This window comes from Pseudophryne corroboree, chromosome 1 (assembly GCF_028390025.1).
Source record: "Pseudophryne corroboree isolate aPseCor3 chromosome 1, aPseCor3.hap2, whole genome shotgun sequence".
Classification (NCBI taxonomy): domain Eukaryota; kingdom Metazoa; phylum Chordata; class Amphibia; order Anura; family Myobatrachidae; genus Pseudophryne; species Pseudophryne corroboree.
In genome coordinates, this window is record NC_086444.1 from 511,068,549 (window position 1) to 511,096,325 (window position 27,777).

At 42.2% G+C, this 27,777-nt stretch overlaps 1 protein-coding gene across 3 annotated transcripts in view; it reads left to right on the plus strand.

Annotated features, from left to right (window-relative positions):
- APBA1 (amyloid beta precursor protein binding family A member 1) overlaps positions 1-27,777 on the plus strand; it is a 354,528-nt gene that overhangs the window by 258,757 nt on the left and 67,994 nt on the right. For 2 of the 3 annotated variants that reach the window (XM_063913906.1, XM_063913904.1), the window contains 4 exons: positions 17,080-17,178; positions 20,790-20,829; positions 26,590-26,735; positions 27,638-27,670. In XM_063913906.1, coding sequence (XP_063769976.1) covers positions 17,080-17,178; positions 20,790-20,829; positions 26,590-26,735; positions 27,638-27,670 — 318 coding nt within the window. The remainder of the gene's footprint in view (positions 1-17,079; positions 17,179-20,789; positions 20,830-26,589; positions 26,736-27,637; positions 27,671-27,777) is intronic. The other variant, XM_063913905.1, reaches the window with a different exon arrangement.

The window sequence follows — 27,777 nt, forward strand, 5'->3', positions numbered from 1 at the left end:
AAATACCTCTGAATAGTAATACAAGATGGAAAATGCAAAAGGACTATTCAGAGAAACACAAACACACAAAAAGGAGGAGTTGAGCATTAGCACTGACCATGCCACTGGCATTAAACAATTTGAATAAAAACAGTAGTTTTTTTAGTATAATAGACTTTTTTTTTAAAGAAGTCACGGCACCGTGCCTGTAAACCCTTTGGTTTAAACCAGCCAACATTGCATAAAACTAACCCTATGTTCCTTTTTGTGAGTATTATATAGTGCAACAGAAACTGTCAACAAATCTAGGGCACCTGGAAGAACCTTTTAGTACAAGAATTCTATTGCAGTAAGCATTGTGAATGAAAGTTTTGCTTCTCTTTTGATTATAGATAGACTATAGACACATTTGGTCAATGTAGGACAAATCATAAGACTGGTTCTTACAAGCACCATTGGGAAATACATAAAGGAATGTTTTAAAATAGGCGTCTAGCATTAAATTCACCCCTAAGAAATAAAATAGCAAGAAATGGTAAAGATTAATATACAGGTTGAGTATCCCATATCCAAATATTCCGAAATACGGAATATTCCGAAATACGTACTTTTTTGAGTGAGAGTGAGATAGTGAAACCTTTGTTTTTTGATGGCTCAATGTACACAAACCTTGTTTAATACACAAGGTTATTAAAAATATTGTATTAAATGACCTTCAGGCTGTGTGTATAAGGTGTATATGAAACATAAATGAATTGTGTGAATGTAGACACACTTTGTTTAATGCACAAAGTTATAAAAAATAATCGCTAAAATGACCTTCAGGCTGTGTGTATAAGGTGTATATGTAACATAAATGCATTCTGTGCTTAGATTTAGGTCCCATCACCATGATATCTCATTATGGTATGCAATTATTCCAAAATACGGAAAAATCCGATATCCAAAATATCTCCGGTCCCAAGCATTTTGGATAAGGGATACTCAACCTGTATTAAAGTTAATGAGCTTACCTGCGCTACCACATACCCTTTATTTTTATTTTACATTGCCGATATATATATATATATATATATATATATATATGTAAGAATAGTAATCTTTTATTTTTATGTAATTCTTTATTTGTGGCAGCAACTTCTAAATCCAAAAGCTTGTGTAATAGTTATGAAAGGTACTGAGATCTATCTATCACGAAAAGAAAATATGGTGCATGAACTGATCTCTTTTAATTTTTCTCTTACGTCCTAGAGGATGCTGGGGACTCCGTAAGGACCATGGGGTATAGACGGGCTCCGCAGGAGATAGGGCACCTAAAAGAACTTTGACTATGGGTGTGCACTGGCTCCTCCCTCTATGCCCCTCCTCCAGACCTCAGTTAGATTCTGTGCCCAGAGGAGAAAGGGTACAAAGCAGTGAGCTCTCAAGAGTTTGCTGTTTTAAAGAATTTTGTTAGGTTTTTTATTTTCAGGGAGTCCTGTTGGCAACAGGCTCCCTGCATCGTGGTACTGAGGAGAGAGAAGCAGAGCTGGCTTGTAAGGTTGGACACTGCTTCTAGGCTACTGTACACCATTAGCTCCAGAGGGAGTTGGAACACAGGTCTCACCTGGGGTTCGTCCCGGAGCCGCGCCGCCGTCCTCCTCACAGATGCCGAAGATAGAAGCCGGGTGAGTATTGAGGAAAAGACTTCAGGCGGCAGAAGACATCAGATCTTCATGAGGTAAGCGCGCAGCGGTAAGCTGCGCGCCATTGCTCCCAGTCACACACACACAAGAGGCACTGTAGGGTGCAGGGCGCAGGGGGCGCCCTGGGCAGTAATAAACCTCAATTTGGGCATAAATATGTTGGATTAGGCTGTGGGACAGTAAAACCACGGACCCCCGCCATTTTCTTACAATAGCATGAGGGGACCGAAGCCCGCCGTCGGGTGGGCGGGGCTTGATCCTCGGCACTAACCAGCGCCATTTTCTCCACAGAGGCTGCATGAGAAAACGCTGGCTCCCTGTTCTCTCCCCTGCTGAGCTTCACAGGCTGGAAAAAAGAGGAGGGGGCACATTGGCGATGCAGTGAGTGGAGATTAACATTATAAATATATAAAAGCGCTATCTGGTCATATATTCCAGTGTTTGGGCGCTGGGTGTGTGCTGGCATTCTCTCTCTCGGTCTCCCCTAAGGGCCTGGTTGGGGTTTTGTCCCCTTATAGGTAACCCCCTGTGTGTGTGAGGTGTCGGTAAGTGTGTGTCGACATGTATGAAGCGGAAGGCTTCTCCAAGGAGGAGGTGGAGCAAATGAGTGGTGTGTCCCCGTCGCTGGTGCCGACTCAGGATTGGATGAGCATGCGGCATAGGTTAAATGCAAGTGTGACATCTTTACATGAAAGGCTTGATAAGGCTGAATTAAGGGGAACATCAGGGGGTCAATCCTCGGATTGGACCGATTCACAGGGCCCGTCGGGGTCTCAAAAACGTCCCTTAGCAAAAGACACTACTACCGACACGGACTCTGATTCCAGTGTCGACTATGACGAAGTAAAATTGCACCCTAGGGTGACTGAAACCATTCAGTGTATGATTGTGGCTATTAGGGGTGTCTTGCATATTGAGGATGAACCCTCGGTCCCCGACACAAGGGTACACATGTTTAAGGAAAAGAAATAGATTATTAATTTTCCCACATCTCATGAATTAAATTAATTCTTTATAAAAGCTTGGGAGACTCCGGAGAAGAGGCCGCAGATCCCCAAAAGAATTTATATGGCATACCCCTTCCCTAAACAGGACAGGGAGATTTGGGAATCACCTCCCACTGTGGACAAGGCCCTGACGCGCTTGTCCAAGAAGGTGGCGCTACCGTCTCCAGACACAGCTGCCCATAAGGACCCTGCAGATCGCAGGCAAGAAACTACCTTAAAGTGTATTTATTCTCATACGGGTGCTGTACTACTACTGACGATTGCGTCGGCATGGGTGTGTAGCGCAGTTGCAGCTTGGGCAGATGAGCTGACAGATAATTTTGAAAATATGGATAAGGATACTATATTCTTAACGCTAGCCCATATAAAAGACGCAGTCTTATTTATGAGGGATGCTCAAAGAGACATTGGATTGCTGGCTTCTAGGGCCAATGCCATGTCGATCTCAGCGAGACGATCCTTATGGACTCGCCAATGGACGGGTGATGCGGATTCCAAAAAGCATATGGAAGTACTACCCTATAAGGGTGATGTATTGTTTGGGGATGGGCTGACGGACCTGGTTTCCACAGCTACAGCAGGTAAATCAAATTTTTTACCATATATTCCCCAACAGCAAAAGAAAATGCCACCCTATCAGATGCAGTCCTTTCGGTCGCACAAGTCCAGAAGAGGTCGGGGATCCTCCTTCCTTGCCAGAGGTAAGGGCAGAGGCAAAAGAGCACCTGCTTCGGCAGGCGCCCAGGAACAAAAGTCCTCCCCGGCTACTCCAAAACCCACAGCATAACTTCGGGACTCCCCTGAGGGAGTCCGCACCGGTGGGCGCACGTCTTCGACTTTTCAGCCAGGTCTGGGTCAGCTCAGACCTGAATCCCTGGGTGTTAGAAATAGTTTCCCAGGGTTACAAACTGGAATTCGAAGAGGTGCCCCCGCGCCGATTTTTCAAGTCGGCCCTACCAGTTTCCACGTCTGAACGGGATGTAGTGTTAGCTGCAATTCAAACGCTGTGTATACAGCAAGTGATAATCAGGGTTCCCATGAACCAGCAAGGAAGAGGTTACTACTACTCAACCCTCTTTGTGGTCCCGAAACCGGACGGTTCGGTCAGACCTATCTTGAATCTGAAATCCCTAAACCTGTACATAAAAAGATTCAAATTCAAAATGGAATCGCTCAGAGCGATAATAGCCAATATGGAGGAGGGGGAGTTTATGGTGTCTCTGGACATAAAGGATGCGTACCTTCATGTCCCCATATATCACCCCCATCAATAATTCCTTAGATTCGCTGTACAGGATTGTCATTACCAATTTCAGACGTTGCCGTTTGGACTTTCAACGGCCCCGAGGATTTTCACCAAGATAATGGCGGAAATTATGGTGGTCCTGCGCAAGCATGGAGTCACAATTATCCCATACTTGGACGATCTCCTGATAAAAGCGAGATCAAGGGAGAAATTGCTGAGCAGTGTGGCGCTCTCTCTGAGAGTGCTCCAGCAACACGGTTGGATTCTAAATCTACCGAAGTCACAGTTGATTCCGACAACTCGACTACCGTTCCTAGGTATGATACTGGATACGGAACAAATGAAGGTCTTCCTTCCAATGGAGAAAGCCCAGGACATCCAGAACATGGTCAGAGACCTGCTGAAACCGAAAAGGGTGTCTGTTCACCAGTGCACTCGAGTTCTGGGAAAGATGGTGGCGGCCTACGAGGCCATTCCATTCGGAAGGTTCCATGCAAGGACTTTTCAATGGGACCTTCTGGACAAGTGGTCCGGGTCCCATCTACACTTACATCGAAAAATTACTCTGTCCCCAGGGGCCAGGGTGTCTCTCCTGTGGTGGTTGCAAAGTGCTCACCTCCTGGAGGGTCGCAGATTCAGAATTCAGGATTGGATCCTGGTTACCACGGACGCGAGCCTCCGAGGATGGGGAGCAGTCACACAAGGAAGAAATTTTCAGGGACTTTGGTCAGACCAGGAGTCATGTCTACACATCAATGTGTTGGAACTCAGGGCCATATACAACGGCCTTCGACAAGCGGAGAGTCTTCTTCGAAACCTACCGGTTCTGATTCAGTCAGACAATGTCACAGCAGTGGCTCATGTGAACCGCCAAGGCGGGACAAGAAGCAGAGTCGCGATGGCGGAAGCCACCAGGATTCTTCGCTGGGCGGAAAATCACGTGAGCGCTCTGTCGGCTGTCTTCATTCCGGGAGTGGACAACTGGGAAGCAGACTTCCTCAGCAGACACGATCTCCATCCAGGAGAGTGGGGACTTCATCAAGAAGTCTTTGCAGACATAATACATCTTTGGGGAACTCCTCAAATAGACATGATGGCGTCACGCCTCAACAAAAAACTTCGGAGGTATTGTGCCAGGTCTTGGGACCCTCAGGCAGTAGCAGTAGACGCTCTGATAACACCGCGGGTGTTCAAAGTGGTCTACGTGTTTCCTCCTCTTCCTCTCATCACAAAAGTGTTGAGGATCACAAGACGAAGAAGAGTACAGACGATACTCGTTGTCCCAGACTGGCCTCGAAGGGCCTGGTACTCAGATCTACAAGAGATGCTCACAGGAGATCCCTGGCCTCTTCCGCTGAGGAAAGACCTGTTGCAACAGGGGCCCTGTGTATTTCAAGACTTACCGCGGTTACGTTTGATGGCATGGCGGTTGAACGCCGAATCCTAGCAAAAAAGGGGATTCCGGAAGAGGTCATCCCTACTTTAATAAAGGCTAGGAAAGAGGTGACGGTTAAGCATTATCACCGTATCTGGCGAAAGTATGTGTCTTGGTGTGAGACCAAGAATGCACCTACGGAAGATTTTCATCTGGGTCGTTTTCTCCACTTCCTACAAACAGGAGTGGATATGGGCCTGAAATTAGGCTCTGTTAAAGTTCAGATTTCGGCCCTCTCGATTTTCTTTCAGAAGGAATTGGCTTCTCTTCCAGAAGTCCAGACGTTTGTGAAGGGAGTGCTGCACATCCAGCCCCCTTTTGTGCCTCCAGTGGCACCATGGGACCTCAACGTGGTGTTGCAGTTCCTAAAATCACACTGGTTTGAAACGCTTAACAAGGTTGAGTTGAAATTTCTTACTTGGAAGGTGGTCATGTTGTTTGCATCGGCAAGGCGAGTATCAGAATTGGCGGCTTTGTCACACAAAAGCCCCTACTTGATTTTTCATGTGGATCGAGCTGAATTGAGGACACGTCCGCAATTTTTGCCTAAGGTTTCTTCATTCCATGTGAATCAACCTATTGTGGTGCCTGTGGCTACAATTGACCTGGAGGATTCCAGATCCCTGGACGTAGTCAGGGCCTTAAAGATTTATATAGCCAGGACAGCTAGAATTAGGAAAACAGAGGCCCTGTTTGTCCTGTATGATGCCAATAAGATTGGCGCACCTGCTTCGAAGCAGACTATTGCTCGCTGGATCTGTAATACGATTTAGCAGGCTCACTCTACGGCTGGATTGCCGGTACCAAATTCGGTTGAGGCCCACTCCACTAGGAAGGTGGGCTCTTCTTGGGCGGCTGCCCGAGGCGTCTCGGCATTACAACTTTGCCGAGCGGCGACTTGGTCGGGGTCAAACTCTCTTGCTAAATTCTACAAGTTTGATACCCTGGCTGATGAGGACCTAGCGTTTGCTCAGTCGGTGCTGCAGAGTCATACGCACTCTCCCGCCCGATTGGATGCTTTGGTATAAACCCCATGGTCCTTACGGAGTCCCCAGCATCCTCTAGGACGTAAGAGAAAATAAGATTTTAAACCTACCGGTAAATCTATTTCTCCTAGTCCGTAGAGGATGCTGGGCGCCCGTCCCAGTGCGGAAACTCTGCAAGACTTGTATATAGTTGTTGATTACATAAGGGTTATGTTACAGTTGGAATTGGTCTTGGACCGTTGCTGTTTTTTGTTCATACGGTTAACTGGTTATGTATGATCCAGGTTACATGGTATGATTGGTGTGGGCTGGTATGAATCTTGCCCTTGGATTTCCAAATCCTGCCTTGTAGTGTCCATCTCCTCTGGGCACAGTTCTCTAACTGAGGTCTGGAGGAGGGGCATAGAGGGAGGAGCCAGTGCACACCCATAGTCAAAGTTCTTTTAGGTGCCCTATCTCCTGCGGAGCCCGTCTATACCCCATGGTCCTTACGGAGTCCCCAGCATACTCTACGGACTAGGAGAAATAGATTTACCGGTAGGTTTAAAATCTTATTATTTTTTTTATTTGACTTTTTTTTTTAGAAAAAAAAACAAACAAACTTAATATTTTATAGTTACAGTAATGGTCATTGATTTAGGCAAAGTATGTAGATTATGGGGGTATCCAATTACAGGTGAAGATACATCGGGTCCGTTTTTCGCAATTTTTTTACCTGTATTGTTTTTTTACAGGCTATCCAGTTTGGTCACCTGTAAAAAAAAAAAAATACATTGTCTCTCAAAAAACACACAGGTTCAGTGAAACGGGGCTGTTTCCGGGAATTTGGTAATTAACCACAGCTAATTGGATACCCTCCTATGTATTTTACATGTTGTTTAAAATTTGTTGAATAGTTTTTTTCTTTCTATTCCCTAAATATCTAGCTCTAAATACTGTGTACATATAAAAGCCGTACAATGTAAAGGAACACTGGGGCTCCTTGCTGTTTCTAGTGGGTTCAACAGTAAGACCTTCTGGAGCTATGGCCCTCATTCCGAGTTGGTCGGTCGCAAGGCGAATTTAGCAGAGTTGCTCACGCTAAGCCGCCGCCTACTGGGAGTGAATCTTAGCTTCTTAAAATTGCGACCGATGTATTCGCAATATTGCTATTACAAACTACTTCGCAGTTTCAGAGTAGCTCCAGACTTACTCTGCCTGTGCGATCAGTTCAGTGCTTGTCGTTCCTGGTTGACGTCACAAACACACCCAGCGTTCGCCCAGGCACTCCCACCGTTTCTCCAGCCACTCCTGCGTTTTTTCCGGAAACGGTAGCGTTTTCAGCCACACGCCCCTAAAACGCCGTGTTTCCGCCCAGTAACACCCATTTCCTGTCAATCACATTACGTTCGCCGGAGCGAAGAAAAAGCCGTGAGTAAAAATACTTTCTTCATAGTAAAGTTACTTGGCGCAGTCGCAGTGCGAACTTTGCGCATGCGTACTAAGCGGATTTTCACTGCGATGCGATGAAAAAGAACGAGCGAACAACTCGGAATGAGGGCCAATATACAGTAAATTGTGGTCGGATCTCTTTTGTCCACTTTACTGCACATGGTGTGCTCTAGCAGCTGGTAGAATAGGTCAACACCCTGGGGAAATAGCTCCAAACTTCCTTGAGGTACATTTGGCACTGATGTCATTGCAGACTTTGTGCTCAGACATCGGAAAGCTTGGCTGGCTGGGAGATCTAAAGATAAGATCCTCCACACGCTGCTTCTTTGATGAAAAGGGCACATTTGCCATTTCCCTGACTTCATTTTCACAAGGAGGCAGCCACAAATCCCTCCCACTAAAGTGATGGGGAATTTAACATGAAATGACATAGTTGAGCCTTGATCACATGTAATTAAGCATGCCTGGTTTTTTTAAGGGTTAAATTGATTGGAGAGACCCACACCTTTCAACTGTAGAAGTCAACAGACAATAATAATCTTGATATTTTGCGTTCAGTAAAGAGATGGAGATGGTGTAAACAATATCTCTTATGGCACAGGTGTAGGATGAAAGAAAATATATAAATATCTGCTTACTGTTTGCGTGACAACTCTTTCAATGAGAGCAAAAATCAGTTAAAAATATTTGGGGTAAACCCAGGACCAAGAACTCTTTATTGCAAACAGTGTCTACTAATAAATCTAATAAATCCAATAACTCCGGCAAAAATAGTTCCATATTTATCTATTCCATGGTAAAAGAAAGTACAAAATAGTTAGCAAAAATGGCAAATTACAGCGATTCCAGGGAAAAACTTATGCAGTTCTCATGGGTGTGCCCCCGCTTTATCAGAAAGTGTCTACACAATTATCACTACATTGTGGAAGCAGCAAATGCACTGTGCTCCCGCCGAAGTAATCCACAGGGGTGTAGTACGGGTGACCGGCGGTCTCCTGACCGCCGGTCACCTTACCGACGCCGGGATCCCGGCAGCATACCGACGCCGGGATCCCGGCGGGGAGGGGCGAGTGCAGCAAGCCCCTTGCGGGCTCGCTGCGCTCGCCACGCTGCGGGCTCGGTGGCGACCTACGGTCGCCACGGGTTCTATTCCCACTCTATGGGTGTCGTGGACACCCACGAGTGGAAATAGTCCCTGTTGGTCGGCATGCCGACCATCGGGATAGTGAGCCGTCGGGCTCACGGAGGAGATCATGTGACTGTCGGTCAGCCGACCGGCGGTCACATGACTACCACCCATCCACAGAGTGTTGATGTGTTTGTTAAACCAAGGCAGCACTGATAAAAGGAGGACTAGTACAAGAGCTACCTTCTAGTGGTGTGGGCAACAAAAATACTCCTATATGAGCAAAATGCTTCACATATACTAGAATCTTACTATGCTCTTCTGAAATGTGTGCTGTATTTCATCCCCTGCCTATGTGGACCCTGGAGACCAGAGTTGTAACTTTGCCTGCTACGTGCAATCCTAACACAAAGTAAGTGGGTAGGAGTAATTAGCCAAATAAACTAGCAAAGACTTAGAGCAGCTGCAAACCAGCCGAAGCTTAAGCAGTTTCCAGAGATGGAACATGGAGCTTGCAGCGATCACCCTTCGGCACATAAGGGTACCGCAAGTTACTTACAACCAACAAAACCAATTAAGTGTGGTGTGGTGGATCAGGCTAGTCAGACCAACCCTTCACTTGTAGATTCTTTCATTTGCTGTTTTTGAAAGAATTGTGAACACTTCTAGTTTGACTTAGCAACTACAGTTCTTGAGTGAGATGAGATGAGAAGTGTGACCAAGTTGCGTAATCAAGGTATCAATAACAGATGTTACCAGCTGCTGCTGATCTGTCTTTCTTTTCAGATGTTCATCATGACGAATACTGTCTCCTGAGGAAATCTATAGCCCTAGCACTTTCAGGCAGCAGTGCCAGTCACTGGGACACTTTTGTTTTGATCATTGCATACATAATACGTGTTTTAGAATTTCTACTGCATCATCCACAGTTGGAAAATGCGTTAAACAAAGCAGTTCAGATGGAAACACTTTGATACAACAAATTTAAGTATAACCGGCTCTGTAGTTTTTTTAATTTATTTTACTAACTTCTGTAAGTATTTCCAATGTATAGAAAAATTAGATCAAATAAACACATTTAACATTTCCTTATCTCTTCTCTGCAGTTTTATTCAACTGAATAGAATCTGAAATTATGGTTACACCAAAGGCTATCTATGTTAATCATGTAATAGTTCCTACCATCACCAATACGCCTATTTTACTCCCACAATTGTTACATTGCCAAGTGTGGAAGTTCCAAAGGACCTTATATCCCATGACCACATATCTTGCTTGTTTTCTGACGTGTTCATTCTAGCACCCTGCACTTCAAACCCTGTGCCTGTCGGGTTGTCACTCTCTGCTTTTGTGCCTCTAGCACAATCTTATCTTTATCTCGGCACTGAGATACAGACCAGACTGTGCTAGAAATACCACAGCAGAGAGCAACACCCCCAGGCACTGAGATACAGACCAGACTGTGCTAGAAACACCACAGCAGAGAGCAACACCCCCATGCACTGAGATACAGACCAGACTGTGCTAGAAACACCACAGCAGAGAGCAACACCCCCAGGCACTGAGATACAGACCAGACTGTGCTAGAAACACCACAGCAGAGAGTAACACCCCCATGCACTGAGATACAGACCAGACTGTGCTAGAAATACCACAGCAGAGAGCAACACCCCCAGGCACTGAGATACAGACCAGACTGTGCTAGAAACACCACAGCAGAGAGCAACACCCCCATGCACTGAGATACAGACCAGACTGTTCTAGAAACACCACAGCAGAGAGCAACACCCTAGGCACTGAGATACAGACCAGACTGTGCTAGAAGCACCACCCAGGGCAGGAAAGAGAAACGGCACAGGTTTTGAAAGGTGCAGGATGCTACAATGAGCACTATTCTATTCAATAAATATATAGTGGACTGGAGTAAAAAGCTTGTACAGAGTCAGAAGGCTTGTGTTGATGAGTGTAGAGGCTTCAATTATTTAAAAATGTCAAATAAAAATATTCGTTTGAAATATGTAAGGTTAGTATAATTATTTCTCTTTTATGGGCCAGTTTCTGTTTTATGGTCCCTATTTCTGGTGGGGACAGGTGTGTTTTTGCTAGAGATCAGTTTTTTTCCAATGTGCGGAAGGTCATACTCTGCTGGCCAGTATAGATTGTGGTGAAGTTACTTTAATCCTTATTATTATTATTTACTACCAGTTATTTATATAGCGCAAACATATTCCGCAGCTCTTTACAGAGACTATTTGGCCATTCACATGAGTCCCTGCCCCAGTGGAGCTTACACTCTATATTCCCTACTACATGTACATGCACACACATTTTCATGCTAGGGTTAATTTTGTTGGGAGCCAATTAACCTACCAGTATATTTTTGGGTATTGGGAGGAAACCACAGTACCCGGAGGAAACACACGCAAGTATGGGGAGAATATACAAACTCCGCACAGAACCACAGTGGGAATCTACCCATGACCTCAGTGCTGTGAGGCAGTAATCCTTAAGCTACCTTCTGTGGGTTTACTATACCAATTCTGTATTATATGTATTACTTATCACAATCAACTGTCGCCATTGGACTCTTACTGCTACATCATTGGCAAATAACTCGCTGCCCAACCGTTTGGCTACACTTACACCTGTAACCACTTTGTATGTCTGGTGATGCTGCTGCAATGCCTAGTTCTACACATACTATGGATCAGAACTGTGCTTGGCAGTGGACAGGGGGCTTCAGCTGGAGACTCTGTGCAACTGCAGGACAGCCAGAGAATGGAATAGAATGGAATAGCATTTTAGTGCTACTCTAGCAGTCACAGGATACAAAAGATGATGCAGGTATCTTGAACAGAACGGTGCTTATTTACTCTAATAAAATTTCTTTAAAAGACAAGTAATTTCCCTCCTGAGTTCACAGAAAACCTTCTGTTATACAATTCTGGTACCAAAATTAACTATAACTTCAAGTGACTGAAATCTGTCACTTGAGTTCATCCTCAATATTTGCTGCACAGTCAAATTTTCTATTTGTAAATTTGACTTGTAATAGAATAATTTTGTCAATGGGATAATTGAACATTACTAACTTTATCATACGAGACACCCCCTGGAGTTCATTGAAACTAAAGAAATGTAGTCAATTACCACTAAATCCCAAATATAATTGCCTGCAATTTGCATGTGTGATACCCCTGAGTTGCAATGTACAGTATCACTATATACCATGTCCCCACTGCCCAGTATGCAGAGAAAGTAAGATAAGCTTTAGGAGTCTCAGATTACAGGACACATGCGTGAAGCCATGGAAGTAGAGGACGAGGTGAACTGCTGGAGGAGCCAAGGATGTTGTGAGTTGGCTGAAGAAACTAAAGAAAGAGTCCATGATGGAAAGATGTTCCAGCTGACAGCCAGAGAAAGTTACATAAAGTGTGGAAGTATGACATAAGATACAAGCAAGGAAGACGAGCAGCAAATGGGAAAGAGTGCCCAGAGAGATAAACTCTATTAAAGAGATGGCTGAGACTTGTGGTGCTACAGCCAAGCAAGCATTCTAGTGGAAAGGAAAGCGCCAAGTCATCTCAGATTACCCTGAAAAAGGAGGGAGAAAGATGCCCATTTCTTCTATGCATTCACCAGCCTTACTTTATGTAATAGACATTGTCCTATTATGTGTTAACAGCGCTGCAACTATATTATTTAAATACAGATCTTATTGTATGCATACACTGCACACAGCGATCCCTAAATAACCCGGACCAAAAGTAGCAAAACTACTCTACTAATTCTTATACATGACATTATGTCCTGGACTCTTCATCTATTTTAAATGTAATTGAACCAAACCACACTGTATAGTAATGTACAGTATGTGACTATAAAGTTCCATGCTTAAGTGGATGATTGTGAACTGCTAAGTAGATTTGATTGTGAATTGCCAAGTAGATATGATTGTGAATAGATATTTATTTGATGTGATTTAAGAAATGCTTGCCATATGTTCCTGTAATTTTAGTAACACCTTCTAGCCTTTATTCACGGTCTCTAGAAATAAATTCAAAAATACTTTCACATACATTCTGTCTGCCACTTTGCCTGTCTGGAAAAGTTTGTTTTCCTTGCCTCTTTCTGCTGCGGTGTGAAGGAGGGAAGTAGAAAACATGCTGCTGAGGAAAGAGCGCCAAAGCAAGAGCCAACACACTGCATGCTGGTAACATCGGACCTGTGATAATCCAACACTTTAACATCTATTATAAATTTATTCAGGGTACCACACATGCACAGAGGCAATTTTGGTTCAACTTTGCTAACTCTTAATTTATAACTTTCTTGAAGTTTACATACTTCAACATATTTTGTACAACATTAACTATATATTAGGCGCACATTAGGCACAAATCACCCTTGATGGAGCTGCAGCTCAAAAGTTTATGGAGAGGTCAGCAATCTTAGCTGAGTGTCTGTCCTTGGCCACATGTCTATTTTACGTAGTGGTACAAGTACCTCCACAATGTGCCTTCCTGTTATTGTAGTCTCAGGGTGGCGATGGTTGGAGAAATGCATTGAAAAAATAACTGCTTTGTTATTTTAATAAATCATTTTGTATTTCAAAATGTAGATCTAAAAAATTACTTTTGACTAGTTATGATGTTCTAATTGTTTATTTATGAAATGTCTGCCATCTCTGTTGACACCCTCTTATGATATAGTATAACCGGGTGGTCTTCTGTTTGCCGGCGGTCGGGCTCCCGGCGCTCAGTATACCGGCGCCGGGAGCCCGACAGCCGGCATACCGACACTTATTTTCCCTCGTGGGGGTCCACGACCCCCATAGAGGGAGAATAAAATAGTGTGGCGCGCGTAGCGCGCCACCGTGCCCGTAGCGTGGCGAGCGCAGCGAGCCCGCAAGGGGCTCATTTGCGCTCGCCAAGCTGTCGGTAAGCCGGCGGTCGGGCTCCCGGCGCCGGGATGCTGGTCGCCGGGAGCCCGACCGCCGGCCAGCCGTAGTGAACCCAGTATAACCACATCATGAGTATTAGACCTGCAACCGTGTCACTGCAGTGTAGTGTTTGGCATCACAGGAAAACATGAAATCCTGTTCACTTAATGATTATAAATGAATAATGTTCTTTTCAATAAAGCTTGACATTGCCTTGACATTGCCATCTGATTTATAATATTAATGGAACAGTAATATGTTTTCTTGTTAGGTAAGCAAGATCCATAGCATAGCAACTTAATGATTCACTGACAGTATGCAAATCTATAATTAAACATTTCCAAGAGACAGAGATGTGTTAATGTATGTGGAACTATTATGAGGGGTTCTGTTGCACGCTGTGTTCTTTATTATAATGTAATTTTGTTGCTAAATAGCTCCACTCAGCTTCATTCAACATCTGTTATACATACAGAAATAATTTCTCCAAAATACTCATTCTTACCTTACATTTTGCACAAACATTTGTTAATGTCTTATGGAGAGCAAACTGTGTTAAGGTTCACTGGCTAAATCCACACAATCTTTGGGGCAGATATACTAAAGCTGGGTACAAACTAGACGATCGTGGTTGACGGTACGTCCAGAATGCTTTATTTCATGCCTGCGCGATATATCGTTCAGACGGCACATCCAGGAGCATTCTGTTAATAATATCGATGTGAAGAACAATGCAAGGGAGCGCACAATAGTGCATACACACTAGATGATTATGGACAATTTGTCATTCTAGTTCGGCTCAAAATGACAAATAATCCAATATACTGTCTAGTGTATACCTGGCTAAAGCCTTATAGGGAGATAAAGTACCAACCAACCAGCTCCTGTCATTTTTCAAACATGGCCTGTAACATGGCAGATAGGTGTTGTCTGGTTGGTACATTATCTCTCTCAACTTTGTCACTCTCCACTTTATCTCTATCCAATTAGTACATGTCCTACATTTAATGTGAGATATAACTTATATACCAAGTTTTTTTGCCTGTGCTTGTTTAGTGTTTAATTTCCTGGCTGAAATGTTAATATTGCCATTAAGGCCCTAGGAGATGAGAGAATATTAAAACCATTTAATAAAATTGATAAATTTCATGGTAATAAAGTACCAGACAATCAGCTCCTAACTGTTATTTAAAAAAAACAGCCTGTGACATGGCAGTTAGGAGCTGATTGGCTGGTACTTTATCACCGTGAAATTTATCACTTTTCAAGGTTTAGTACATCTCTCCTATTATGCTTTCCTGTTTGAGCTGTTATGCACATACAGCAATCCTTCAGTTAATAACTGCAAAGTGTGTCACATCTTTTGCTGTTTGTGATGGATGGATGAGAAAATAGTTTTTATCAAGTGTATAACATGAAGACATTTTGAATAGTCAATAGTAATCATGACACAGAAAAGATATACACAACCCAGCAAATCTGACACTCATATTCAGTGAGCCCACAAGTGAGTAATAACAGAATATAAAATGAACTATGTAACGAACTGTAACTAGTTTTATAAATGGTGACCAGCAAAACTGTTCCCATGATCACTTGAAGATACAATGTCCTGCTCAAATCCTTGTCACAGGCTGGGTTTTTTAAATAACAGTTAGGTTAGGAGCCGATTGGCTGGTACTTTATCTCCATGAAATTTATCACTTTTCAAGGCTTAGTACATCTGACCCAGTGTCAATTAAGCTAGCTACAAATTATAACATTTTTGGGTCAACCTGACAGATATTGGGGCAGATGTTCTAAGCCCGGAGAAGTGATAAAGTAGTGACAAGTGGATGGTGATAACGCACCAGCCAATCAGCTCCTTCCTCTAATTTTTCAAACCCATAATGATTGGCTGCTGCGTTATCACCTTCCTTTTATCACTTCTTTATCACTTCTCCATGCTTAATATATCTGCCCCAGTGGGTCGATGACACAATAATTTATGTGTGTACACTTTACAAGGGCCCGTTGGTCAGTCCAAATCATGTAGAATCGCCTCCTGATATAGCGTGCGCTGAACTAGCTATGTCGTTCAGCAAATGCAGTGTTTACAGGTATCGGACATTGTCTAGTGTAAAGTTTACACAAACATTATCGGTGAGACCATTTAGAATCGAAGGGATCGTTTAGAACAAAGTGATTATTGGGTAGTGTTTATGCTCTGCATTGGGATTGTTTTGTTTGGTCTGAAACTGTTTACGTTGGGCAAAATCTTAAAGTGTGTACAGCGGTCTTTATAGCATAGAACATAACCTATTTGACTTGAAGTTGTGTTTCCGCACAAGACTATCTAAGTAGTAATGATAGATTACAGTTAATTCTCTGTTTCAGTAATACACACACTTTGATATGTATTATTAGTATAATGATTAATATTCAGTTTGCTTTTATATTTCTTGTAACAATGTACCCAGAATTCGGCAATGTGATCACGGCAGATATTGCCTCACATATTACAGGTTGAGTCTCCCTTATCCAAAATGCTTGGGACCAGAGGTGTTTTGGATATGGGTTTTTTCCGTATTTTGGAATAATTGCATACCATAATGAGATATCATGGTGATGGGACCTAAATCTAAGCACATAATGCATTTATGTTACATATACACCTTATACACACAGCCTGAAGGTCATTTTAGCCAATATTTTTTATAACTTTGTGCATTAAACAATGTGTGTCTACATTCACACAATTCATTTATGTTTCATATACACCTTATACACACAGCCTGAAGGACATTTAATACAATATTTTTAATAACTTTGTGTATTAAACAAAGTTTGTGTACATAGAGCCATCAAAAAACAAAGGCTTCACTATCTCACTCTCACTCAAAAATGTCCGTATTTCGGAATATTCCGTATTTCGGAATATTCCGTATTTCGGAATATTTGGATATGGGATACTCAACCTGTATTATATTTACCGTCCTATTCCATTTACCTGGTAATTTGTAATACTAAAATCTGATTTGTTTATGGATATTATTTGATAATGATTTCTCACTGGGTTTTACACGGTAGAAAGTGATTTTACACAGGAGCTGTGTGTGTTTTGGTTGTTTCTTTTTGCAGATGGCACTATTCTATCCATTAGATTCAGTCTCTTTATGAAGCTTGAATATTGATCCTACTTTGAAACACCTACAACTTTCTTTGACTTGTATTCATTTTGTTTCTTTCTCTGCTATGTTTAGTCTCCGTCTCCTGATTCTTCCACGCAAGGAGCAGAATCTACAACACAGCAGCATCGTCAGAATGCCTGCGATTCAGCCGAATCCTCTTCAAATAAAGAGGTAAGTTCCCCAGAACGGAGTCTGTTTCCAAACTTGTGACTGTTCATTTAGCAGAGTATTATTTAGTGCAGCTCTTGCTGCTTTCTGAATCTATAGTCTCATATACAGTATGTCTTATGTGAACCTCTATTTTTTTTAACTCCCTTCCATAACTGTCCAAAATATAGAAAAACCATCATATTTTATGTGAACAGACATCATATAAAAGAAATGTGTACACTTTCATGAAACAAATACACAGTAACCATAAGCTAAAAAGCTGAAGCTATGTTAGAGATTTTGTCAGTGCAATTTCCCTTAATACATCCCTGCTAGGGCTGCACCGATTCATCTTCTCACCATGACAAACCAAGCAATTGGCTGAGAGGATAGGAATGTGGCTCTGAGACGTCCGCTTCCATGTTAGTAACTAAGAAAGCACTCTGTGCCAACTCCACCACTCTCCATCAGAGCAGGCTGAGGATCCAGTGCAGTAGTGGGTCACCTAAATTTCCAGAACTTGCAGGCATGTCACTTCTACAACTACTGTATACTAGTTGCCTTTGGAAGGTAATTGACAAACATATATGTTTGTCAGGTCATGCAAAATCATAAATTATATGGGTATGGTTCGTTGGATAGACACAACTTAGGTCGACAGTCATTAGGTCGACCATGGAAGGTCGACATGCATTAGGTCGACAGGGACAATAGGTCGACATGTACTAGGTCGACATGTTTTTTCCCCCCACTGGTTTTGACGTCGTTTTCTTCGTAAAGTGACGGGGAGCCCCAATTAGTGCACTGTGTCCCCTTGCATGGCTTGCTTCGCTCGCCATGCATCGGGCAAGGTGCCTCGCTCCGCTGCCGCTTCGCTCGGCACAGTTTACCATTCTAATCATAGTCCACGTGGATTGTTAAGTATGGAAAAAATCCAAAAAATGGAAATAAATGTGAAAAACTCACGTCGACCTAATGCCCATGTCGACCTAATGCATGTCGACATAATGACTGTCAACCTAAGCAGATACACATGGCCTGTGAGATGAGTCCTGAAGAATAACTCCAGACAACAACTTTTCCCCCAAAGTATCCACCACAATATGCATATGTGGTCTTATGCATGAACGTCAAGGTTTAACTTTCATTATAACCTTGTATTAAAATATGCAAATGTATGAATAGTATCAGTGCTCTGTATAACCATTGGAATTAATAGATATACAGTATTGTCACCCCACCCCCTTAGATTTTCATATTGATTACCCCCACATCATGGTAGCCAGTGTAGACTGCTGTGTAATAGATATGGATCCCAAGGTAAGTGCCACAGTTTCTTCCTCTTGTGGAGTTTCTGTCTGGTTACTTCTGATTTCCCCAATCAACACTGCCCACAGGGTGGCTAGGCTACAGAGAGCCCCTGTGCTCTTTATTGCTAGAGCCCACTGTAATTAGCACCCACTTTTGTTTGATCACAACTCTAATAAAGAAATGAGCCCAGCACCGAATAGACCATAGGCTGGTACTTGTCATTAAGGGTTACACATGCAGTGGGTTGCCCCACAGTCATGATGGGCCTTTTTTCACTAGCGCAGGTTTGTTACAAGAGCATAGGTATTTTATAAGAAATTGATAGACCTCCGTAAGTGAATGATGATGCTATAAGTCAGGATAAGCAATAACTTTCCAAAACAAGGAATTTCAAATAGAAATCTAAAACAAACCTTCAGTATACAGACAGTATGTTCTGTGTAATATTGTGAGATGGTATGCATTCAATTATGATTATAGATCACCACAATCTGCTCCTGCCCGACGGATCATGAGTGAGATTGCCAGCCTTTACGGTTCAAGTTTCAAGTCCTGAAGAATCCCTAACAAGCAGGTCAACAATGTTTGTGCACAGTGCTAATCTTCTGTCTAGAATTGCTAAAAATGCTAGTTCAGTCAATAGTGATAGGGCCCTTAGGGCCTTCCAATGATTCTGTGATTATTATCAGCATCATCATCAGTTATTTTACATTGCAAATATAGATATAAATTGGAGTGCACAGTCTAAATTCCCTAACATAAACTATACATTGGGTTAACTTTTTTTCAGAATCCAATTAACCTCCCAATAAGTTTATGGAGTATGGGGGGAATCTGGAGCAGCTAGAGGAAAACCATGCAAACACAGGGAGGACATAGAAACTCCACATAGAATTGGTCCTGGCCCTGAATTAAACTCATGTTCCCAGTACGATGAGTCAGCAGTGCTAACCACTGTATTACTGCGCTGATAGCAAGGCATGTAAAATCACTCTGCAGTTCAGTAACTAGAATAAACTTATTTATTTGAAATGACTGTCAATGTGGCAGATCTTTTACTTTAAAATTTGCTTTGAAAAGTACCCTCATTAGTATTTTTTAATTAAGGTATCATTTAATATAAATTCATATTACCTATATAGCAGAGACGGATTGGCCATAGGGTTTACAGGGAAGATCCCCGGTGGGTCGACGCACCCATGGGGCCTGTTTTGTTTGAGGACATGTGGTCCTTTTTATAGACATAATGAATAAGATGCTAAATAATTTGCATATATGAAAATGACTTTGCCACTTAGCCTGTGATTGCAGATGATATAGTGTATGCTCTGTCTGCCTGCTTGGCTGACGTATAAGATTGAGTGAATAGTGATTGGGATACGGTTGGTGTAATAAGCAAGAAAATATATCTTTCTAAAGAATGATATAGTTTCCTGGATTCTGAAGGTGTATCATATAATGTGCTCATAATATTTAATTTTATTTCTATTTAACTTCCCCCTTGATGCTGGACATGCCCACTATCTGGAAAGTCTTGGGGGGAGGGTGCTGCTGCCATGGCCCATGGCTAGACCTTACACCTCTGGTGCAGCCCATGTGGGGCCACTAGTACAAATTTTTCCAGGGCCGCTTTTTGTTCCCAATCCGCCCCTGCTATATAGCCATATAGCCTATTACTCTCTGTTTTTAATAAAATCCAGCAGCAAGTGGTTACATGATATATCTGACTGTAAGAACAAGTGTTAAAGATACAGATTAAAACACATGATTATGGCCTTGTTTTATATAGTGGAGTTATTTACTGCATAATGTTCATTAAAGCAGAGATCTTAGTGTGCATATTACATGGTCCGAGATCATGTAGGTAGAGGACATCAAATTCTATGTTCTGTCTTCATTCAGCCAAAATGATTTGTTTTCCTCTTTGCTCCATGGGCATAAAACTACAGTTTGGAGATGTGAATATTTTACCATAATTTCAGTTTCAGCCCCTGGAAACCTGAGACCTGCTGACAGTCTCCTAGGCAGTAACTTCAAGAGGTAGCATGCAGTGTTTGCAAGCGTCACGAACAGTCAATTCCAGGAGCCTGTAGATTCAGCTCTGAATTCCCTAATTATCTAAACATGCTAATAAAACTGTCTGCACATGACTCCCTTAATAACTGCTAATCGTTTGAAAACAATCTAATTTTTTCTTAACAAGCGGCTGTCGGATTGCATTTGCTGTCCTGTGTGTGATTTGTGCATGGAGCAGTTTTATTTTGCTTTTACTATGTGTGTCTTGTGTGTATTCAAACAAACATTATTTGTCTTAATTACAGTCAAGAAAGAGCCTGGCCTCATTCCCGACCTACGTAGAAGGTAAGAAGGAAGACATGTGGCCAACCGTAATCTGAAATGTCAGCTGGATAAATTCCTGTAATTGCCAAACCAAATCTAAATCTTGCATCCTGGAGTATAATTCTATTTAGAGATTTTCAAATGAAAGTTATGCTGAACCAGGTTTTCTTTTTGTGAGATAATAAATCAGTTGCTTGTTTTTCAGACTACATACTTGTCTTCTGTTTTCAGTAATAATTAACACTAATGCGTACATTTGATGGTGCTGGGTCCATGGCCATTTATTGTAATTGACTTACCTTAGCATTGCTAATGCTACTTAAGATAATTTACTGGAAATACCTTACGTGTATTCTGCTATTTATATTTAATAGAGTTGGGCTATGCTAGTGCATACAACCACTTTGCTGTCATCTTAAAACCTCACACCCCTTGGTTCCTCGATCTCTTCTGATACTTATAACGTCATAGGTACTGTAACACCTCTAGCCAAGAATGAGTTGGCTACGTGTGACCGGTGGGTGGGATCCCGGCGGTAAGCATATAGACGCTCGGATCCCGTCCGACAGAATGCAGATAGGGGGGCCAGCGCAACAAAGCCCCTTGCGGGCTAGGTGGCTCGTTGTGTACACTACAGGTTCTGTTCCCACTCTATGGGTGTCGTGGACCCCCACGAGTGGGAATAGTCCTGGACCCCCACGAGTGGGAATAGTCCTGGGCCCCCTGCCGGCATGCTGGCAGCTGGAATCCCGTTGTCTGTATGCTGACCGCCGGCAACATAACTATATCCCCCAAGCATAGTGAGTGACCCTTCTGTATGCCAGGGTTATTGGGGAACATCTTGCTAGATAAATATGCTCTTTGTATAAATAGTGGGAACAAAGAACACTGACATTATTTAATTGAAGAGATGGCAGGAGATTCTGTATGTATTATCCCTTGGATCCGGTTATTTAGGTACAGTTGCCTACGTTTCTAGCATTACAAGAAAGGTGTTTGGTTCAAATAGCTGTTAAATACAGTATGTCTTTATTTCCAGCAAATACAAGCTGTCCACTTGCTGTAGATGTCAGAGACATGCATTTCACCTGTTAATGCTGGAGATAGCAATATTCTATCATTTACTTGTAATCCTAATAATGAGGAAGAGTCAGAATTCTCATTGGTGGTGAATATTAGTCCTTTCATTTGTGTGACTCCATGCATATGAAGGTCATGCCTTGAGAATGAATACATCAATCAGGCACTGATCATGTTAATACAATAAAGCTAATAAAACCTTGCTGTGCTGTCCCAACTGCTGCTCACAATTGGATGTGATCCTGGCATAGACAAGAGCTCCTAATGGGAGATTACGTCCCTCCACTGCTGTAGACCAAAAATAACCAGATAAAAGGAATAATGAGTGCTTTCGGTTTCACACACCCAATCAATAATAATCACCACAGTGTTTCTAAAAGACCATATGCATGTATTCAGTATAGCATTAAATGTTGTGAAATAAAATAAATGGAACTGAAACATGCTATTACTGAATGAGAGCAGTATTGCTATATAATGACACAGGGATCTGCTGTCCTTGGAACCACCTTGCCCACAGATGAAATTCAGAGCCTAGCAGGTCCCACTATGTGGGGAGAAAAGTGGGATAGTTGACAGACAATTGAGGAGCTCGCTGGAAAAGAGGCACATGCCACTAAATTACTTTTCTTTACTTGTCAACTAGATATGTCTTGAAATATCACACCAGTATTTGCTGATGGTGAGAAATAAGCACATGCCACTATGTTAGATGTTAGTGGAGTAGCTAGATGGCAGAAGCTTCTTGATGGCTGCAAAATTCAAAATCCATGTATATGTAGAACATGCCTCTGAGCCCCTCAGTTGTGGGACAAGGTGTATTGTGTGCAGTGTGATTCCAGTGCTTATTACAAGCCTTGGAGGAATGAACACTTGATAGTAACACTATATCAATATGCATCTCTATAATAAATAAATAAGTGATATTGTAGCTAGCATTCGATAAATAAACTCTGAACTGTCTTAAATAGCTAACCTTCATGAGCTTTACTTGTAGCAAATAACACATAATTAAGGTAGTAGTCTCACCCAGAGAGAGTAGTAGGTCAATATGGTAGTTCTTCCACGGCACATTTCTAAAAGCAAACATCAAATAATTTCATTTGGTGCAATGATGCTCTTGAAACGGGATGTGGTTGGCATTCCAACAGACTGAATGCCGGCAGTCAGAAGACCGGAGCCGGAATCCTGAATGTCATTATGCTGGAGAGGGTTAGGGTTAGGCTGCGAGGAGGGAGGGTTAGGGTTAGACTGCAAGGGGGAAGAGGGTTAGAGATAGGCTTCAGGGAGGGAGGGTTACGGTTAGACTGCGGGGAGGGAGGGTTAGGGTTAGACTGCGTGGAGGGAGGGTTAGGGTTAGACTGCAGGGAGGGAGGGTTAGGGTTAGACTGCGGGGAGGGAGGGTTATGGTTAGACTGCGTGGAGGGAGGGTTAGGGTTAGACTGCGTGGAGGGAGGGTTAGGGTTAGACTGCAGGGAGGGAGGGTTAGGGTTAGACTGCGGGGAGGGAGGGTTATGGTTAGACTGCGGGGAGGGAGGGATAGGGTTAGAATGCGGAGAGGGAGGGTTAGAGATAGGCTTCAGGGAGGGTTAGGGTTAGACTGCGGGGAGGGTTACGGTTAGACTGTAGGAAGGGAGGGTTAGGGTTAGACTGCAAGGGAGGAAGGGTTAGAGATCGGCTTCAGGGAGGGAGGGTTAGGCTTAGACTGTGGGGAGGGAGGGTTAGGGTTAGACTGCGGGCAAGGAGGGATAGGGTTAGACTGCGGGGAGGGAGAGTTAGGGTTAGACTGCGGGGAGGGAAGGTTAGGGTTAGACTGCGGGGAGGGAGGGTTAGGGTTAGACTGCGGGGAGGGAGGGTTACAGTTAGACTGTGGGGAGGGAGGGTTAGGGTTAGACTGCAGGGAGGGAGGGTTATGGTTAGACTGCGGGGAGGGTTAGGGTTAGGCTGAGTACAGGGAGGTGTATGATAAGGGTTAGTTTAGTTGCTAACATCTGTGGGGATTATGGCAGTCGGGATGATGGGGCCGGTATTTTGAACACCAGCTTCCTCACTGCCAGTATCCCGTTCCCATCCCCATGAAACACATCATCTTGCTCCATAACAGGAACATGTGTTTTGCTTTGTGATTTCTATGCAACATTTTTAATATGTAATGGAAAAAAAGGAATGGTGTACCCTTATTGCGCAGTAAAGGAGCAGCTGAGAACTACAAACAAGTGCTATAAAACTTGCTATGGGAATTTGTATAATAGAAGAGAAGAAAAAGAGTAATTGTGCGCTCCACTGAAGGGTATACAATGCAGGTTAATAAATATAGATTCCACTTTAATTAATCACAAACCAATACTCCCCTATTCAGGTAACATTATTTCCATTCTCCGGACAAGAATTATACAGGGTTGATTTTTCTTAAACAGTGCTTCAATCCGAATGGGATGTTCTCTCATAAGGAATACATGCAAAAAAAACACAAAATCACATTTAGTGTGAGATCCTACAACAGTCCTTGTTCGATTAGTTATGATTCGTCTCCCTTAAACCAATATTTCTATGGGTTGGTGGTTCCTTAAATGTATTGGAGGGTCACTGCTTCATGTTAAAGTTTAGACCAAGGCCCTCACTTTTTTTTCTTACATACAAATGTAAAGACGAATCCTATAAAGGTATCTTTTAAATGGGCTCTCGCATAAAATCTTACATCTCATAACTTTGGTGTCCACACATCAAGGTATCTTTTTGGGGTCTCATCCAATTTTTGTCAAATATGGACCATCACATAGACGTATAGATAAAAAAAACTTCAAACACTTTATTCCAACATAACATAAACTAAATGCAGGTATCCAGTTCAACCAGTAGGAATTCTCGATGTCCATTACACTACATGCACCCCTGGTGTTGATGTTAAAAAGTCCCGGGAAGAAAAGTCTTACCCAGAGGTGCAGAGGATAGTTGTTCCTAAATGGCCCCTGGATGTCTCCTGCAAGCACCGACCAATGTGTTTCGACCTAAAAAGTATTTTTTAAGGTGGTGCTCTCGTGTCCCAGAAATGTATTTAAGCCATCTGAGAACCCGCCCCCAATTCCAATTGGTGGAATGCCATTCATGCTGAAAACAAAAAAATAATTTAAAACCCTTTGTTACAGAGATCATAGAGTTCTTATAATGAATAGTCACAAGTTTGTTTATTTTGACTTTACAGAAGTATCATAAAACATTAAACATTCTCAACCAAATGGAAAACCCTTTCCGGTTTCCTTTGTGATTCTGCTTGCCATGACAACCGTTCTGTATCAGCCAATCAGATCCTGGAAAAAGGAATAAATCTAGAGGGGCATTTTTATCTCTAGTGAAAGGTCTGCGTTGCTTTGGAGATATAGCAAACGCGGACCAATCAGGGGCTAAAACGTGACTCCTGTCCAGCTCCCGGCATTCTGTGCGGGTTACCTTGAAAGGTCCGCGTTGCTATGGGGATATAGCAAGCGCGGACCAATTAGGGGCTAAAACGTGACTTCTGTCTAGCCCCCGGAATTCGTGCTTTATATTCAATCATCGACCATAAAAAAGGTCTTGAAGCTGTTAGGTCTTCCTTAGAGAAAAGCCCGATGGAGGAACAGAAGGCTAATTTTTTTCTTGGAAGTGATTTAACTTTTTAACATCAACACCAGGGGTGCATGTAGTGTAATTGACATCGAGAATTCCTACTGGTTGAACTGGATACCTGCATTTAGTTTATGTTATGTTGGAATAAAGTGTTTGAAGTTTTTTATTTATATGTCTATGTGATGGTCCATATTTGACGAAAGTTGGATGAGACCCCAAAAAGATACCTTGATGTGTGGACACCAAAGTTATGAGATGTAAGATTTTATGTGAGCTTCCATTTTAAAGATACCTTTATAGGATTCATCTTTACATTTTTATGTAAGAAAAAAAGTGAGGACCTTGGTCTAAACTTTAACATGAAGCGGTGACCCTCCAATACATTTAAGGAACCACCACCCCATAGAAATATTGGTTTAAGTGAGATGAATCATAACTAATCTAACAAGGACTGTTGTTGGATCTCACACTATACTGTATATGATTTTGTGTTTTATTTTGTATGTATTCCATTGAGAGGACATCCCATTCGGATTGAAGCACTGTTTATGAAAAATCAACCCTGTATAATTCTTGTCCGGAAAATGGGAATAATGCTACCTGAATAGGGGAGTATTGGTTTGTGATTAATTAAAGTGGAATCTATATTTATAAACCTGCATTGTATTCCCATCAGTGGAGCGCAGATTTACTCTTTTTCTTCTCATCTATTTTTGATATGTAAGTCACTCATGTGATGTAAAAAAATACAGATACAGTTTATTCACTTTTCTTGTTGTATATGAATCCTGTAATACTACTAGCTCACTACTGATTTTATGACTGGAAACATTTTTAAATGTTTCGCTTCTCCCTTTTAAACCCACTTTTTGGTCACAGCAACATTTTTTTATAAACGTATTCTACGGCGTATCACAATTTTCATTGTGTGCTGGGATTTATTTATTTCTGCCACTCAGTGACCTTACAGTTATTGTAGAATAAGATGGTCATTTACTTTACACTGAAATTGGCACCAAAACATGTGTGTATTTGTATGTATATAGCTATATATAATATAGTTAAATACAAATGTTTAAAGCTTTTCTATTTTTTCAGTCCCGGGACCATGTGACCCAGAAGATTTAATCGATGGAATAATTTTTGCTGCCAATTACCTCGGCTCCACACAGCTACTGTCTGACAAAACTCCTTCTAAGAATGTGCGCATGATGCAAGCACAGGAGGCGGTTAGTCGGATTAAGGTGAGGTGTGATGCTCTTCCCTGGTATACTGATTAGATTCTGTACTGGATCTGTATTATCTGCAACATCATTAATTCCTGTTTCCACTGTCTATATTTGAATCTTGCTGAAACCATATAGAACAGTGTTTAATGAAGGTTGTCCACCTTGAGGTGCCTTTAGTTTATATAATGCTTTGGGTGTCTCTATTCAGTGCTTTGCTGCCTTGTCTTTATATCATCAGAGAGATTATGTTTATTTTACTTGCCCTGGAAAATGCACAGTACAGCTTTGCTCACTGCATTACATACAGCACAGTTGTATCTAAAAGTCAGCTTTATGATGTATCTAGAGACCACAAAATCAAACAACTGTCTGTTTATGTGATGGGCATGTACAAGTCATAAAACTAGCCTTATCCAAAGGTGGGAAAGGTTACGGCAAGTGTCCTCTCTTGATTACTGCCTTCTCTTCCACTATAGTTAGCAGAATTTTAGAGTCAACCATCTTGTCACTCAGCTGTTAAGTGCATCGAAGCTTAATGATGAAGGGTTACAGTCCCTACATCTTCATCTTCTTTACAATGCTACATCCATATTTGAATATGAGTTGTTTCCATTGCTGTTGGTTCATGTTTCATACGGGTCTATTTTTGTTTTCGAGAAAGTGTTGGAAATAAAGTGTCCTTTCTTTACCGTATAATGTGCCATATACAATAGTAAATACAAGTTTGTGAGACTCAACATGAATCAGAAACCTATTGTTCCGCTCCTCCGTTTGCACCCCTGATTCGTTAATGCTAGCTGCGCCAGTTCTGATTTTGAATTAGTGCCAGTTTCCCGCTGTAGTCCCTTGGCTAGAACTAGTATCTGTAATTTATTCTCTAACCATATTCCTGTCTCTGTTTATTTCATGCTAAGCAGATGGCCCAGAAATTAGCCAAAAGCAGGAAGAAGGTGCAGTACAATGTCATCCGTTTGTTGTTATTCTTGTTTTTTTGTTTTGTTTTTTGCATTTTCTTATCTTTCTGCTTCACTTTTCTGAATACAGTAAGCTGTCGTCT